Genomic DNA, 12,975 nt, shown 5'->3' on the forward strand with positions numbered 1-12,975 from the left:
TATATGGCAAACTACTATTCCATTAGTATGTGTGTGTGTGTGTGTGTGTGTGTATCATATTATAATTTATTATTGAATAATCTAAAAAAATATAACGCAATGTCAGAGTTTATAAAACGATACTATTCTTGAGAAACACAATTTTAATTTGTTATTCTTGCCGTTTTATAAAACAGAAAGGAGGATTGATTTATAATATAAACACTTCAAGACCAAGCAGCATGAATTAATACCGAAGCATATCGCTGTGTGTTATATAAGCGGAAAATTGGTGTTCTAAAAGAGACTTGATTTCTGCAGTATCTCACGTTATCTCTGCCAGATAACGAATTCCAGCTTGACGATCCCAGTATTACATTTCCTTCCTATAAATATCGATATCAGAACACTTGTTTTGCTGTTCGCATTACGATTAATCAGTATTCGAAATTATTCATCATGCATTTACTATAAAGACTTTATTTATCGATGACAAAGAATATTTTTCGCACATTTATACTTACATTATACATCCTCTCGCTTACATGTATATGTATATATTAAAATATATTAATTCATTCTTATCATTCTCGTAACATTTTTCGAATACTCGATGCTAACGAATACTAAGGAATACTAATCGACTCACATTAGAATAATCGATAGTTAACATTAGATAACATGTTTACGTTTGCCTTCGAATAATTTATACTAATTGTTGCTAAGATATTAAATAGTTTTTCACGCGTTTTCATAGATCGATATTGAGTCGAATAAGCAGAATTTTTAATAATTATAAGAAAGGACTCAATATTACTGTGATTATCACGTTGCATTTGTAATATGGAAAACGGCAAATATTTCTTTTGATAAAATATCGTATTTGTCTCTCTTATCAACAAGTATTAAAAGTATAATATTACTACAAAGTCTGTCGTTGCCACTTACACTTGTCAATTAAGCAATGCCATTTATCAACTATATGATTTTCAAGTGACTCGATTAAAGGCATGCAGAAAAGGATTTTGATGCAGGCTGTGACACAATTGACTTGTAAATGTTTTGCGCGAAAATAAAAGAATGTTAAATATAAGAAATAAATCTACTCGTGAGAAATTTTTCCATGACTTTCCTTTGATTGATCTTTTATTGTGTTTACCATATAACGCAATGTGATATTTTAATTCTAGACCGATGCGGAGTATCGCAGATTTCAGCTTCCACATTTTTCCGCTGCAGTACTGAACTGACATTCTTACGATCGATTTGCAAACCAGAAGATCCAGAATTATGATTGACGCTAAACATGTCTCAACGATGAGACTTCTAGGATCATGGTAACGTATCATGAACAAATGTCGATCATTTCTTGCGTGGAAAAGTATTCCTTGACTGTTCACAAGATCGCATTTGAGAACTCCATCACGTTTTCTTTCGACTACTTTTTCCCCTTATTTCTTTCTCTCCTTTGATATGCATTTGCAATGCTGATCATTTCAACACTGATTTTCACATCATCGATGTCGACCCGCCCTGGCATCCGTCACAGCACCCCACAATTCGATCACAAACTCATCGGTGAAACCGAAATCTTCCAAGTCAGAATTGTCTATAGCCTCGGCGAAGTCTATACTATTGCATTTGCCCTCGGCGAGCTCCCAGATCTGCGTGGCTGCATGCAAACAAATCAGATATAACAATTGGATCAAACGCGAAACTCAGAAAGATTAGTGACAAATTATAAAAGATACTCGTGTTTATGTATCATATAATTTATGAGAAAAGTAGTAATTAAATGAGATTTTCATGAATTTATTTTTACTTATATTACATTTAAGATCAACTTACCTAACTCCGTATCGGAGATACCCATAAAGGTCTCCAAAATGGCATTGATCTTCTCGACACCTAACACAGCGGCATCGTCAACCTGAAACATGAACATAAAAGATAAAAATTAAAACATTATTATAAGTTATACAGGGTGAGGCACCTAAAACAGGCCGCCTGAATATCTCGGCTGTTATTGGTGATAGAACAAAATGTGTCAGACCAAACTTGCATGGTTTCGAGGGACATATAATTTGTTCTAAATAATTTTTTATTAGGTGGACGCGTAGAGGTCATATGAAGGTCAACTTCGTTTTTTTAAATGGTATGATATGGTTTTTTACGTACCATCTAGTAGAGCGTTTGAAGATGCGCACATTGATCTACGGGTCAAAATCATTCAAGGTCACTGAAGGCTAAAATTTCTAAGTGCTAGAACTTTTTCATTTCTGAGTTTACGGTATTTTCAATAGCAGAGAACTCTAGGCAATATAAAGTAAATTATTTTCCCTTGCAGTTGGCCTTTTGTTCTATCACCAATAACAGCCGAGATATTCAGGTGGCCTGTTTTAGGTGCCTCACCCTGTATATAACACCCTGTGTATAACAATAATAAAAAAGTAGAAATTATATTAGTCGTATTATTACAAGTTGCTTGTGCTTAAAAAAAAAGATACTATACACTTATATTGGAACGTGTGTGTGGATTCATAAAACAATCAAAATAGTATAAATATTTCAAATATTTCTCTCTTTTTCGCAGTTTTTATGATTAGTGTTATCTCTTTCATACAGATATCTTAGCTCTGATAATATTATTTGTTTGCTTACAAACTAATCAGCTACCCGTTGGATTCTCCAGAGATAATCCCACAATTTTTATTTTTATATTACATACTTGTTCTATAATTTGTGCGCTACCATCGGCTTTGAATCGCAGCGTTTCCTTGCCCGACCCATAGCCAGCTTTCTTTCCCTTCCTGAGATCACTGCGCGGTCCGATGCTACCGAAACCGTTCTTCTGCGGCTCCACCAGCCTTAACGTGAACCTCGTGCCCTTCGGTATATCTTTCAGCATCTTCGCCACCTCGAAATGCCGCCTGCCGACGAGACTGGTTGAGTTGATTCTCTCGATGTGATCGCCCACATCAATCACTTTTATCCTGTCGATTACGGAACCCTCTTTTATGCGTTTTATAAAAGCGTAACCGGCACCGTTGTCGGTGATCGTTAGGCCTAGCGCATCGTCCGTTTTCACCAATTCGATTTCCTTTGGTTGGCCTATATCAAAAGTACATTTATAAATTAAAATATTATATTTAAGGATTAACGTAAATTTTAGTTTGAGCTTTTAAATTTTATAATTATGCAATATATATAGTACAAATATAGTAACCTTTTTTATGTGCGAATATGAAATCGCCTACACCAATCTGACCACCCAGTAATTCCGTCATATCCACTTTGTGCGTATTCAGCGTGCAGAAAAGGATCTGAAATACAAAAATTCTCGTATAAATTTCTATTTAAATTGAATTTATAATTGAAAAAAAACTTTACTAAAATTTCCATTTACGTTTTCTTACTATATATATATATTACGTTTAATTTAAATCTCGATAAGCGCTTGATATAAACCACATCTGAGTTTGTACTTTCTAGAGTTTTTTTAATCGTCAGTTCACGATAAAAGTGCACTGCCGCGATCGTGTAGATTTGTTTAGCAGACGGGTTTTCGCGATGAGAAACTCGACGAAGGAGCTCGACCCTCGCGCCTCAAACGACCCATAACGAGTTCGGTCGACGAGCGACCTGGTTAGATCGTAGCGTTTACATGTCGAGTTACACGAGCGGCTCCCTTTCTATATCTCGTTCTCTCGCAGAGAAACGTATTCACCAGGACGACGAGAGGCTACGGCCCGTGACCGGCGTTTCCTGCGTCCGGTGTCGTGTCTCCCTACGTAGGGCGTTCCGCGTTGGAAATAGCAAACCGCGCACGTGCACGTGCATATGTTTCTGCACGCTACTATTTGCAGTAGAAACCAACCAACCGGTTCCACTACAAATAACACGACACTTTATTATCGTCGATTCATAGGCCTACTTTGTCTCTCTGTGTGACCAGTCTCTTAAATTCGAACGTAGAAAGGAATATATCTACAATTTTCTTGCATTTTGAATTTAGTAAAAATATTGTGAGTTTAAATAAATCTCTGAATAGTTGCTTAAATTTGCAAAATAAGGAAACGCTACTATTCACGATGCAGATTTTTCTTTTTTAAAAATATCTCATAAAGAGAGCTAGAACACTCGAATCAATGATATCCCTACATTGCACCTGACAAAAAAGTAGTGTACGCTTTGGCGAGTTAATGTCAATGTCGAGTCCTTTGATTTACATCGTTTCTTTTCACTAAAATAACCCGATTTGCATAGTTTTGCAGAGTGTTCGCTCGTTGTTCATATACTGACCTCCTCCGCAGGCAAGTCGTAGCACTCGGCGATTTTCTGGTACAACTCGCGGACGTTGCTGAAGTCCGATATCAGTCCCGTGGGACTGCCGTGAGCCAGCTGGCAGTGGAAGACCAACGAAGGTGGCCTCGGGTCCCGGTACGGCGTCCTCATCGTCTGCTGCTCTTGCTGAAGAGGTGCGCTTGGCCGGCTCCCAGTACCGTTACCGCTCGCGACATCGTCGTGATTGTTGTCATTGCCAGTCTGATGATGGTTGCGATACTGCACGCCATTCGCAGCTTTCTCCGTTGTCGGCGATCTCGGCGTGGCCCGCGCTTTGAACAGCGGCATCCTCGATCCTGCTGTGAATAAATTTAAAAAAAAACTCCGTTATAATTGATGCTCCCTAACGAGGGGACGGTACTCTCGAGTTCTCATCGCGAAATTTAATCATCGACGAAGATAACGGACAACCGCGTAATCCTTATTCTTTTAATCCTGACAATACCTCGAGGCAAGACCGACATACTTCTGATGAGATTTATGTTCAATTATCCACGCGTATTTCTCAGAGGATTATGATTAATTTTGCAAAAAGTATGAATATTATTTTTCAAAGCCTTGCGAAAAAAATTGATTAGTACTGTATGACCTGAAAAATCCCAGTTATCTTTCCCCAGCAGATTATAAAAGATTACAAAAAATATTATCAAACTACATGAACAAATTGTACGTTTATGACAGTCGGATCAATAATCGCTCCCGCGCGATACGCTCGATTCCGAGCGCGGATATTGGCAGATAAGAGGAATGAGAACCACGGCTGAAAGACCTCCGGTAATTGCAATCTTGCGATTTGCCGGTCGTGTGCTGTGAGATAAAAGTATCTATCAGCCACATGTTACACCGCGAATACAATAGGTCCAGGAGTACGCACGAGGGTACCCATTACACTCCCTATACTTGTTCTCCCTCCCTATATATTATTTTCAACTTTACAAAATCGCCATGTCTCGGAGCAACATGCGTGAGACAGCTTACGGAATGACGTATTTGAATATACCTATGCTGCACAACGTCGCAACATCTCATTCTTTTCAACGAGAAATCGCGTGCCGCGAACGTAAATGTTTTACGTAACGTAACGTCATCTTGTTAGAGCAAGTCGAGCAGTCTTCTTCGTCGGACAGCTCGTTTGCTCGCACCATCAAGATCGTGAGCTGCGGCAAACTACTTTTACATGGTGCTTATTGTCCGCTTGATAACTGAGTCATTCTCTTTTGATGAAGAGTAATGTCCTTTTACACTTTCTTCGTCTTTTTCGTACAGCTGTGCAAACTCGGTGCGCTGCAGAGTGCTTGAGATTTCCGTGGAGAACCATTTTCTTCCTCTTTCTTTTCTCAATCTTTGATTAAATTAAATTTATTATTGATTCTACAAGTGTGCGAGGAGGCAAATGCACATTTTTATATCTGTTTAATTTATTCAATAATCGATATTAGATATTAAGAATCCAAACTTAATTTACAGTGTACTGGAATATTCAAGAATATTCAAGATATGCGTAACAGGCTTAATTCTTAATCACACAACCCAGACTGTAATCGCGGATTAAGATCTAAGATTTAATTCGCGGAATTCTCAAGACGATGATGCGATCAGTTCCAATGTCCACCATATCATTCATACTGAGAAAGAATCAAATTTGCGCTTTTGCAATTCGTTCTCAAAATCCATCTATTTATAACATTTAATATTTTAGGGAAAGCATATATCCGACCTAAAACGTATATGACAACGTTCAATGTCATGCAGAAAGGCATTATTCATGTTATGGGCGTTATGCAACGCTGAAACAAAATGTGGCAAAATCATCTACGACTTTATTTTTCCTCTACCAAATGTAATATATATGTGATGCATTATCCAGATTGTGTCAAACCTACTATACTACTTTTCAGTTATAAATATCATTATAGTTAGGAATTTAAATCGGTAGAATCCCGATGAATTTCTGTTTTGAATATTAGAGATACACAACGTAGAAAAATAAACTTATCAATGATAACGCTATAATTGCACTAAAATTTTTTATTCGAAACGTCAAGAATTTACTTAGATTTTATCTTCGATCATTTTTCGACATTTTCACCAAAAACTATCTGTTCTGCTTTTCAGGTTCACTCTTTAAGCTGTTGCTGGAAATATGCGCAACGAAATATCCAGTATGTGTATGTCATCCGTAATTTTATCTTTTTATAATCCAACGAAACAGTGCGCGATAACAGGTTTTACATAGTGCGCTTGTGTAGGCGAACGAAAGGCTCAAGTGAATTCGATTTATAGGTCGTTGGCGTCGCGTTGCAATCTTTGGCTAACAAGTCGCTGCCGCCGCGGATTTCGTAAACGACATTCTACTAATAACAATGCAAATTGTCTACGATGCGCAATATCGTTGCACCAATTGACCCTGATTATGATGATTAATCGTCCGACAATCTAAAGTCCCGATCGCATAATTAAACGCTCATTACGTTATATTAGTTTGTCATTAACCGCAAACAAAAAATGGAACGAAACGCTCAAGGAATTTACAATGTAGTCAATGAATTAGAAGAATAAAATAATAAATTAGAATGAAATAAAGCAAAGCGCACAAAATTCTTTCTTATTAAATTTCTCCAACAATTAATTCATATGGTGGATCGATTTTTAGTTTTTTCTCATTCGCATACTAATTCTGATTTATCTAATTTAATCTGAACTAATAAAATAACTAAATACGGATAAACGAAACATAGATAAATAAGATTCGTCAATTTCCTCTTAAACATTTGGCATTTTTCCCGTGGTGCGTGGTGCTTAGCAAGAAACTCTCTCCCAAACCTGATTATTCAATCATCTGGTCAAGCTGTAGTTCATAAGCACCGTTTATTGCGACCCCAATTAACGGAAACGGCGAGAAGATAATTTCTCCGCAAACTTCCAGCCGCGCGAGTCGAAAGGCAGTTATACAACGCGTGAGTCTTCGTTTTGGCTATTACGGTATCGCCGTAGACAAGAAAATGTAATAAACTACGAGCAAGTATTGAAACGTAATTAAGCGAAAGTAACAGCGTTCCTTCGACGGTGAACCTCCTTTTAACTGAACAAACTAAACAATTCTTAAATGTAATTATTTTATTTAATTTTTTGCTCCATCTTAAATTTAATTTAACTAGCAACACAGGTGCGCGCTACGCGCGCTATTTTATTTTTCAATATTAATGTTTTATTTATCAATATTTTATCAATATAATCGCACTGACAGCCACTATGACATTCTGACATTCGCAACACGAAGTTCAAGCCACACGAAGTTCGAGCCAAGCGAGAGAACCAATCAGCATCGCGGAAAAGAGGCAACAATGATTTCGATTTAATATTTAACACGGCTTTTTTAAGAGTGGATTTTTATATTTTATTATTTCGCTGCTATCGCTGCGTTATTATTTTTTATATTTATTATTATGTATTTGTACATAAATTGCACTTTCTCTCAATCGCGAACGGATAGTTCTATTCCAATAAAAAAAAACAGAGTTCACTAGTTCCCGTAAAACAACTTTGAAACAGAATTAAAACAGATGCTAAGCTCATGCCACCAAAAACTGCGATATGGCAGCGTTCGCCAAGCGGATGGTTTATCTCGAAAGCGATCAAAACCGATATCACGACCGTGCCAACCGCGACACCGAACGCGGGCGCACATCGGCACATTGGTAGCGCTACATCGGTATACAGCACAAACGTAGAGTGACCTAAAATCACCGAAGTGCAATCTAACGATGATTTCTTTCAAGTGCTCGGCGTCAGCGAGGTTCACGTGAATCAAGCGAGTTACAAGTCATCGGAATGCGCTAGTCCGGCTATTCTTTTCAGCCGGGAACCTCCTCGTCTATTCCCACGCGGAATTGGACATTCTATAATTTAATACATCATCGTGACCGCGAATGGACAACGGGATACGATCGAGATGTTATCGGGAGTTTCTCGGGATACAGTACAAAGCACACGCCGATACCGTAACGCGACGAGCGCGTACACGCTGGCATACGTGCGAATAACGCGCAATGCCCGTTCGGAACAACGAAGAAGATCGGCCCCTCTCTCTTTCTCTCTCTCACCTCTTCACGCCGCGATCGGCGCGCACCTGTCCGTATCCGTATCTGTAGCCGCACGATTTTTCACGGACGCGACACACCGCGCGAGGCACTATCATCCAATGATACAGTGAACGATGATCGTCCGCGCGTTCGTCCGTCACGACTAGCAGCCACCGGGAATCGCCAACTATCCTCTCTTTCCCGTTCCATCCCGTTATCACGTACTTATCGTATATACCTGGTCTACGTACGCCGGCCGATCCTTATCACCGTGGCGGATCCACGAATAAAATGCGCGGGCGCGAGCTACGCTGCCTGATCATCATCAGGTGGATCAGGGCCGGCTCTAGATCGGTCGATCTCGCGAGAAACCGATTCATCGCGACTCGTTTCCCGGAGTTGTAACTTCTTTATCTTCGAAATTGCGAGTTCCTGCTAGAATTTCTCAGTGTTTTTAGAAATAATAAGCCTTCCCGATTTTGAAAGATTTAGCAGTTTGTAATTTTTTTTGTCAGTAATTTGTTTTTGAATGCTTGATATGTTTTTCTTAATTACGAAATATGTCATAATAATATTTCACATTATTATGTGAAATAATTTAGTCTGTACACTGACAACCCACACGCACTCACGCACGCACACATGCATCCATAAATTAAGGCGCATTTAATACATATTAAGACGAATTCCTTTATGCTTCACATTCGCCGTTTAGCTACATGAAGTTAAAGAGCATCGGTATATTAGGCGTGAAAACACAATAAATAACCCGCAATTCTTCTCGACTCATTTGCTTTTTATATGAGATCTCAGTCTACTGCTCCCAATTAACGCTAAATGTAGTAGTTTCGTTTTTCTTTTTTCGCATTCTGACGTTGGATATTACAGTTAAAATTCGAAAGATAATTACTCACGTATCATACTTAATTATACTTTACGTTCTTCATTGTTTTAGAAAGGATATACATATATTAAATAATCTAAAATTCTTTTTTCAAGAAATAAAGCAAGGAGAGCATTCGCGCAGTAACGTTAATATAATTACATGAAGAATCATCGTTTTCTTGAAAAATAATTCTCTTGCAGTGCACGTATTATACTCTATTGATAGTAGATATCAATCATATCTACTATTCGTTAAAAAAAGATAATTATTCAATCAATTTTCACGCAAGACAATTTCGAATGTAGTCCATTCTAAAATTAACACACTACAGACTACATTTTGGTTGTATACCTTCTAGTTCTCCTTCTCACATATTTATGGAGCTGGATTTACGACATCCAAAAAAAATCGAGGAGGTCGTTGACACCAGTTAATCCAGATTGCTGCCGCTACAATTGAGTATGATAGTGAGTGAATTAAATATTGTCCGCTGTTTCTATCAATATTTTTAACACCAACGACGCTTACTTCGGATACGAGAAATCATTACAGTGGGAGAAAATTGTGTGAGGCCGATTTCACGAGCTCGCGTGCCACCGCAACCGGAAAGCAGCGGCGAGAGGACTGATCGCACGGGGCCCCTTCTCGCGCCAGCTGACCCCCTCGAACGTGTCTGCCTATCCATCGCTACGTCATATTTTAACAATGAGGCGTGAGCCGCATGCAATCGTGTCTTTTCTATTTTTTATTTTGTGATACTTAAGATAATTTTATATATTTTTATTACATGCTCGAAAGTAAATATTACAAACATCGCATTATATCTAACAAATATCTAATATTCTTTTATTTTTAATAAATGTTTTTTATAGCATGTTCTTATCCTATAAAGTTTAAAGATAAAATTATTATTCCTTGAGCAGACGATGTTAAATAAGTTGTTAACAAATGTTCATATGTTCATATGTATTATCTAGACAGATCTTTATTTTTAAGCTTTATTGTGTATACAATACTTACAAGAAAAGTATCACAAATCGGTAATATCAAGTCGTTGGACAATCAAACGATGTAAGACGCATATGTTGGTCGTGAGAAATCGTAGTGTAAAAATTTGAACACTCTCTTGTCGAAATTCGCCGTACACAGCACGATCATATTCACGTCTGTAATTAATCACATGATTTCGTGAAAAGATAAGCCGTTTTATTTTGAAAATGGTGCTAATTTAATTGCAAATCTCATTGAAATGTAAATTGCCTTATTTCAAGCTCGGCAAGATCTTTGAAATGAGGGAGGCACGTCATTTTCAAAATAATCCCGCGACGATTAGGGCTTATCTGAATAACAATATTCTGGAAACTTTTGGATATCAGGAAACACGCGTAGCGTGTCAATAATTTTATGTAAGATATCCGAAAGTTAAATATTTTAAAGATAAGCCCCCGTCGTCATCTTTTCTTGCTAAGAGCTTGCCGGTCGAATATTGTCGGAAGAAGATGTCAGATAAAAATGTATAACAACACATTCTCGCTGTCTCGCCCCTCATGCAAACAGTAACAACATAGCGCACTTGTTAACAAAAAAACCCAAATGCACCATTCAAAGAAGTTCAGTCTATAACGTATGAAATTGATCGGAACCTAACATAGCGCACCTTCCAAGTGCTTGCGCTTAATTAACATCTTACAAATGATTGCGCTCGCGAATCCCGAGGATGGAGGCCTGAGCCTTTAACATGCTGCGGGCCACATAAAATAATTTCGTGGCGGAACGTACACCTAACCGGATATATTTAATTTGTAGATAGCTTTTTTGTTCTCTAATATATATTACGTAATTCCAAGTCCGCGTGGTGTCATAAAGACGCGGACGGAGAACGAGGCAGGATGCTCGTATGTCAGTACGCAGTATGAGAACCTACGTTCAATTTCTACTTCCTGCGTAGATATGCCGACTCATAATGTATTATGTACGCAAGTGTGTATACGCAAGTATTCATATATACTTAAGTTCCCTTTTTTTAGGATCTCGCTAAAATTTCTCGAAATTCCCGGGACGCTGAGAAAATTGCTGATAATATTACGGCCAAAAGCGGCCTCGCGAATATGTACAAATGCTTATATCCTACTCGTTATTGCTCCAATATAGTTCTATACAGCGACACCGAATATCAATGAAATCGAAATATTCATCATGTAAGTCTCAAGTATTGTATAAGAACTCACACGTGTAATTACGACGCGTGTAATCTCGACGTGGAAGTCTCAAAAGTTACGAGCTAGGTGCAGCTCCGGCTGGATGATGAACACCTTGGAGACTCGGCCGCAGTTCGACTTGTCCTCCATCGCCAGGTAGTTTCTCATTGGCACGAGCAGCTCCTCGTACGGGTCTGTGTTGAGTTGATACTCCTGCATGGCTTTGTACACGGCCTTGAACGGCGGTTGCTTCTGCGAGTGGAACGTGCCACGGGAGCCGTGCAGCACCAGGGCGCCGTCCTTTTCCGCTTCCGCGCACACCGACATGTACATGCAGTGATCCGGTCGGTAATTATATCGGCACGAGTACACGTAAAGCCTTTCTGGGTGGTAGTGGAATATTATGTTGATGATATCTTGGTCGCCCCAGGTGATCTTTAATCTGTACTCCTTGTGAATGGGTATCACGTAGTCGGTCCACCGGAACTCCCTCATTCGCGTCAGGTTCATCAGCATCACGCCTGAGTTGACGCCCAGCTTGCCGTAATACGGATGCTTGGCGAATCTGTTGTACCAGCCAGTGTTGGGGTCCTCGTGCTCGGGGCTGAGAGCTGCCAGCTGACTGGAGTTCATCCTTTTAAACTCATCCCAGATCTTCTCCGGTGGTGCCAGGAACAAAGTATCCGTGTCCACGTAGAGCACTGCGTCCGTGTCGTTTAGTACGGTCTGCAAAAGAAATTCCGTCAGTCCAACTGCGCTGCAGAACATTGTTCGGCTGGACTAGATCAATTCTAGAGTTGTCCGTTTATGCTTACCGGTAGGAACAGTCGCTGAGCGGCACACGGCTTGAACAGCTTCTTCCACATGGCTGCGTCGCTACCCTCGGGGAACGTAATGGGCCGCACCAGGAAGTCGAAGGTCTTGTTGGATATGAGCCGCCATTCCGATAGCTTCTCGCTGAAGGCTGGCAGCAGGTCGTGCTCTGCCAGTATTACAAACTGCAGCGGCCGATTAGCAAAGACCAGCGCCGATTTCAGCATCGTCAGGGCCTCGTGCAGCCTGTCCCCGCACACCACCACGCATATCGTCACCTCGTTCGCCGTGGACGCGGCACCAGGTCCCAGGTACCTCCGCCTGTGCGCCAGACGTTGCTCCTTGCTCAGGACCGCCTGGTCGTACAGCTTGCCGGAGAAATTGGTGGTGACATTGAGCAATATTATCAACGCGGCGAGGATAAGGCACAGCAGGAACAGCTTGTATACGGACTTCATCGCGCGTCTTCTCAAACGCAATTCTCGCTCGTGAATTCTGATGCCGACGATGTGCGACGTCGACAGTGCCCTGGCAGCATCTTGATCCGCTACCTCGTCGATGACGAACCCACGAGCGTGTGGAACGCGGTGCTCCTCGATGTCGCGTCTCAGATCTCAAGTGCAGCAACGGGCACCATATTTACAACGTAATCTAACCTCTGCAGAATCGAATG

At 39.9% G+C, this 12,975-nt stretch overlaps 2 protein-coding genes and 1 long non-coding RNA gene across 5 annotated transcripts; 1 reads left to right on the top strand and 2 right to left on the bottom strand.

The window, feature by feature from the left end:
• Positions 1 to 439: 439 nt before the first annotated feature.
• LOC105284351 (PDZ domain-containing protein GIPC3) lies at positions 440 to 10,055 on the bottom strand. 3 transcript variants are annotated; one of them, XM_011347758.1, is made up of 6 exons: positions 8,427 to 8,637; positions 4,282 to 4,622; positions 3,206 to 3,302; positions 2,708 to 3,090; positions 1,828 to 1,909; positions 440 to 1,651 (listed from the first exon to the last, which is right to left on the bottom strand). In XM_011347758.1, exons 2-6 carry the CDS (start codon positions 4,609 to 4,611, stop codon positions 1,494 to 1,496), a joined length of 1,050 nt encoding a protein of 349 aa, XP_011346060.1. In that variant the 5' UTR covers positions 4,612 to 4,622; positions 8,427 to 8,637; the 3' UTR covers positions 440 to 1,493. The 3 variants fall into 3 exon arrangements, with proteins under 3 accessions (XP_011346060.1, XP_011346059.1, XP_011346058.1); XM_011347757.2 differs by lacking the exon at positions 8,427 to 8,637 and adding an exon at positions 9,643 to 10,055 and having other exon boundaries at positions 444 to 1,651; XM_011347756.2 differs by lacking the exon at positions 8,427 to 8,637 and adding an exon at positions 8,644 to 10,055 and having other exon boundaries at positions 444 to 1,651.
• LOC109611303 lies at positions 6,438 to 6,914 on the top strand. The gene is made up of 2 exons (XR_003406410.1): positions 6,438 to 6,491; positions 6,607 to 6,914. It is a non-coding gene; the product is annotated as an uncharacterized LOC109611303 (long non-coding RNA).
• A 191-nt stretch (positions 10,056 to 10,246) lies between the features above and the next one.
• Positions 10,247 to 12,975, bottom strand: LOC105284350 (glucoside xylosyltransferase 1). The gene is made up of 2 exons (XM_011347755.3): positions 12,305 to 12,975; positions 10,247 to 12,215 (listed from the first exon to the last, which is right to left on the bottom strand). Exons 1-2 carry the CDS (start codon positions 12,758 to 12,760, stop codon positions 11,559 to 11,561), a joined length of 1,113 nt encoding a protein of 370 aa, XP_011346057.1. The 5' UTR covers positions 12,761 to 12,975; the 3' UTR covers positions 10,247 to 11,558.

The sequence above is a fragment of the Ooceraea biroi genome, chromosome 4, assembly GCF_003672135.1.
Source record: "Ooceraea biroi isolate clonal line C1 chromosome 4, Obir_v5.4, whole genome shotgun sequence".
Classification (NCBI taxonomy): domain Eukaryota; kingdom Metazoa; phylum Arthropoda; class Insecta; order Hymenoptera; family Formicidae; genus Ooceraea; species Ooceraea biroi.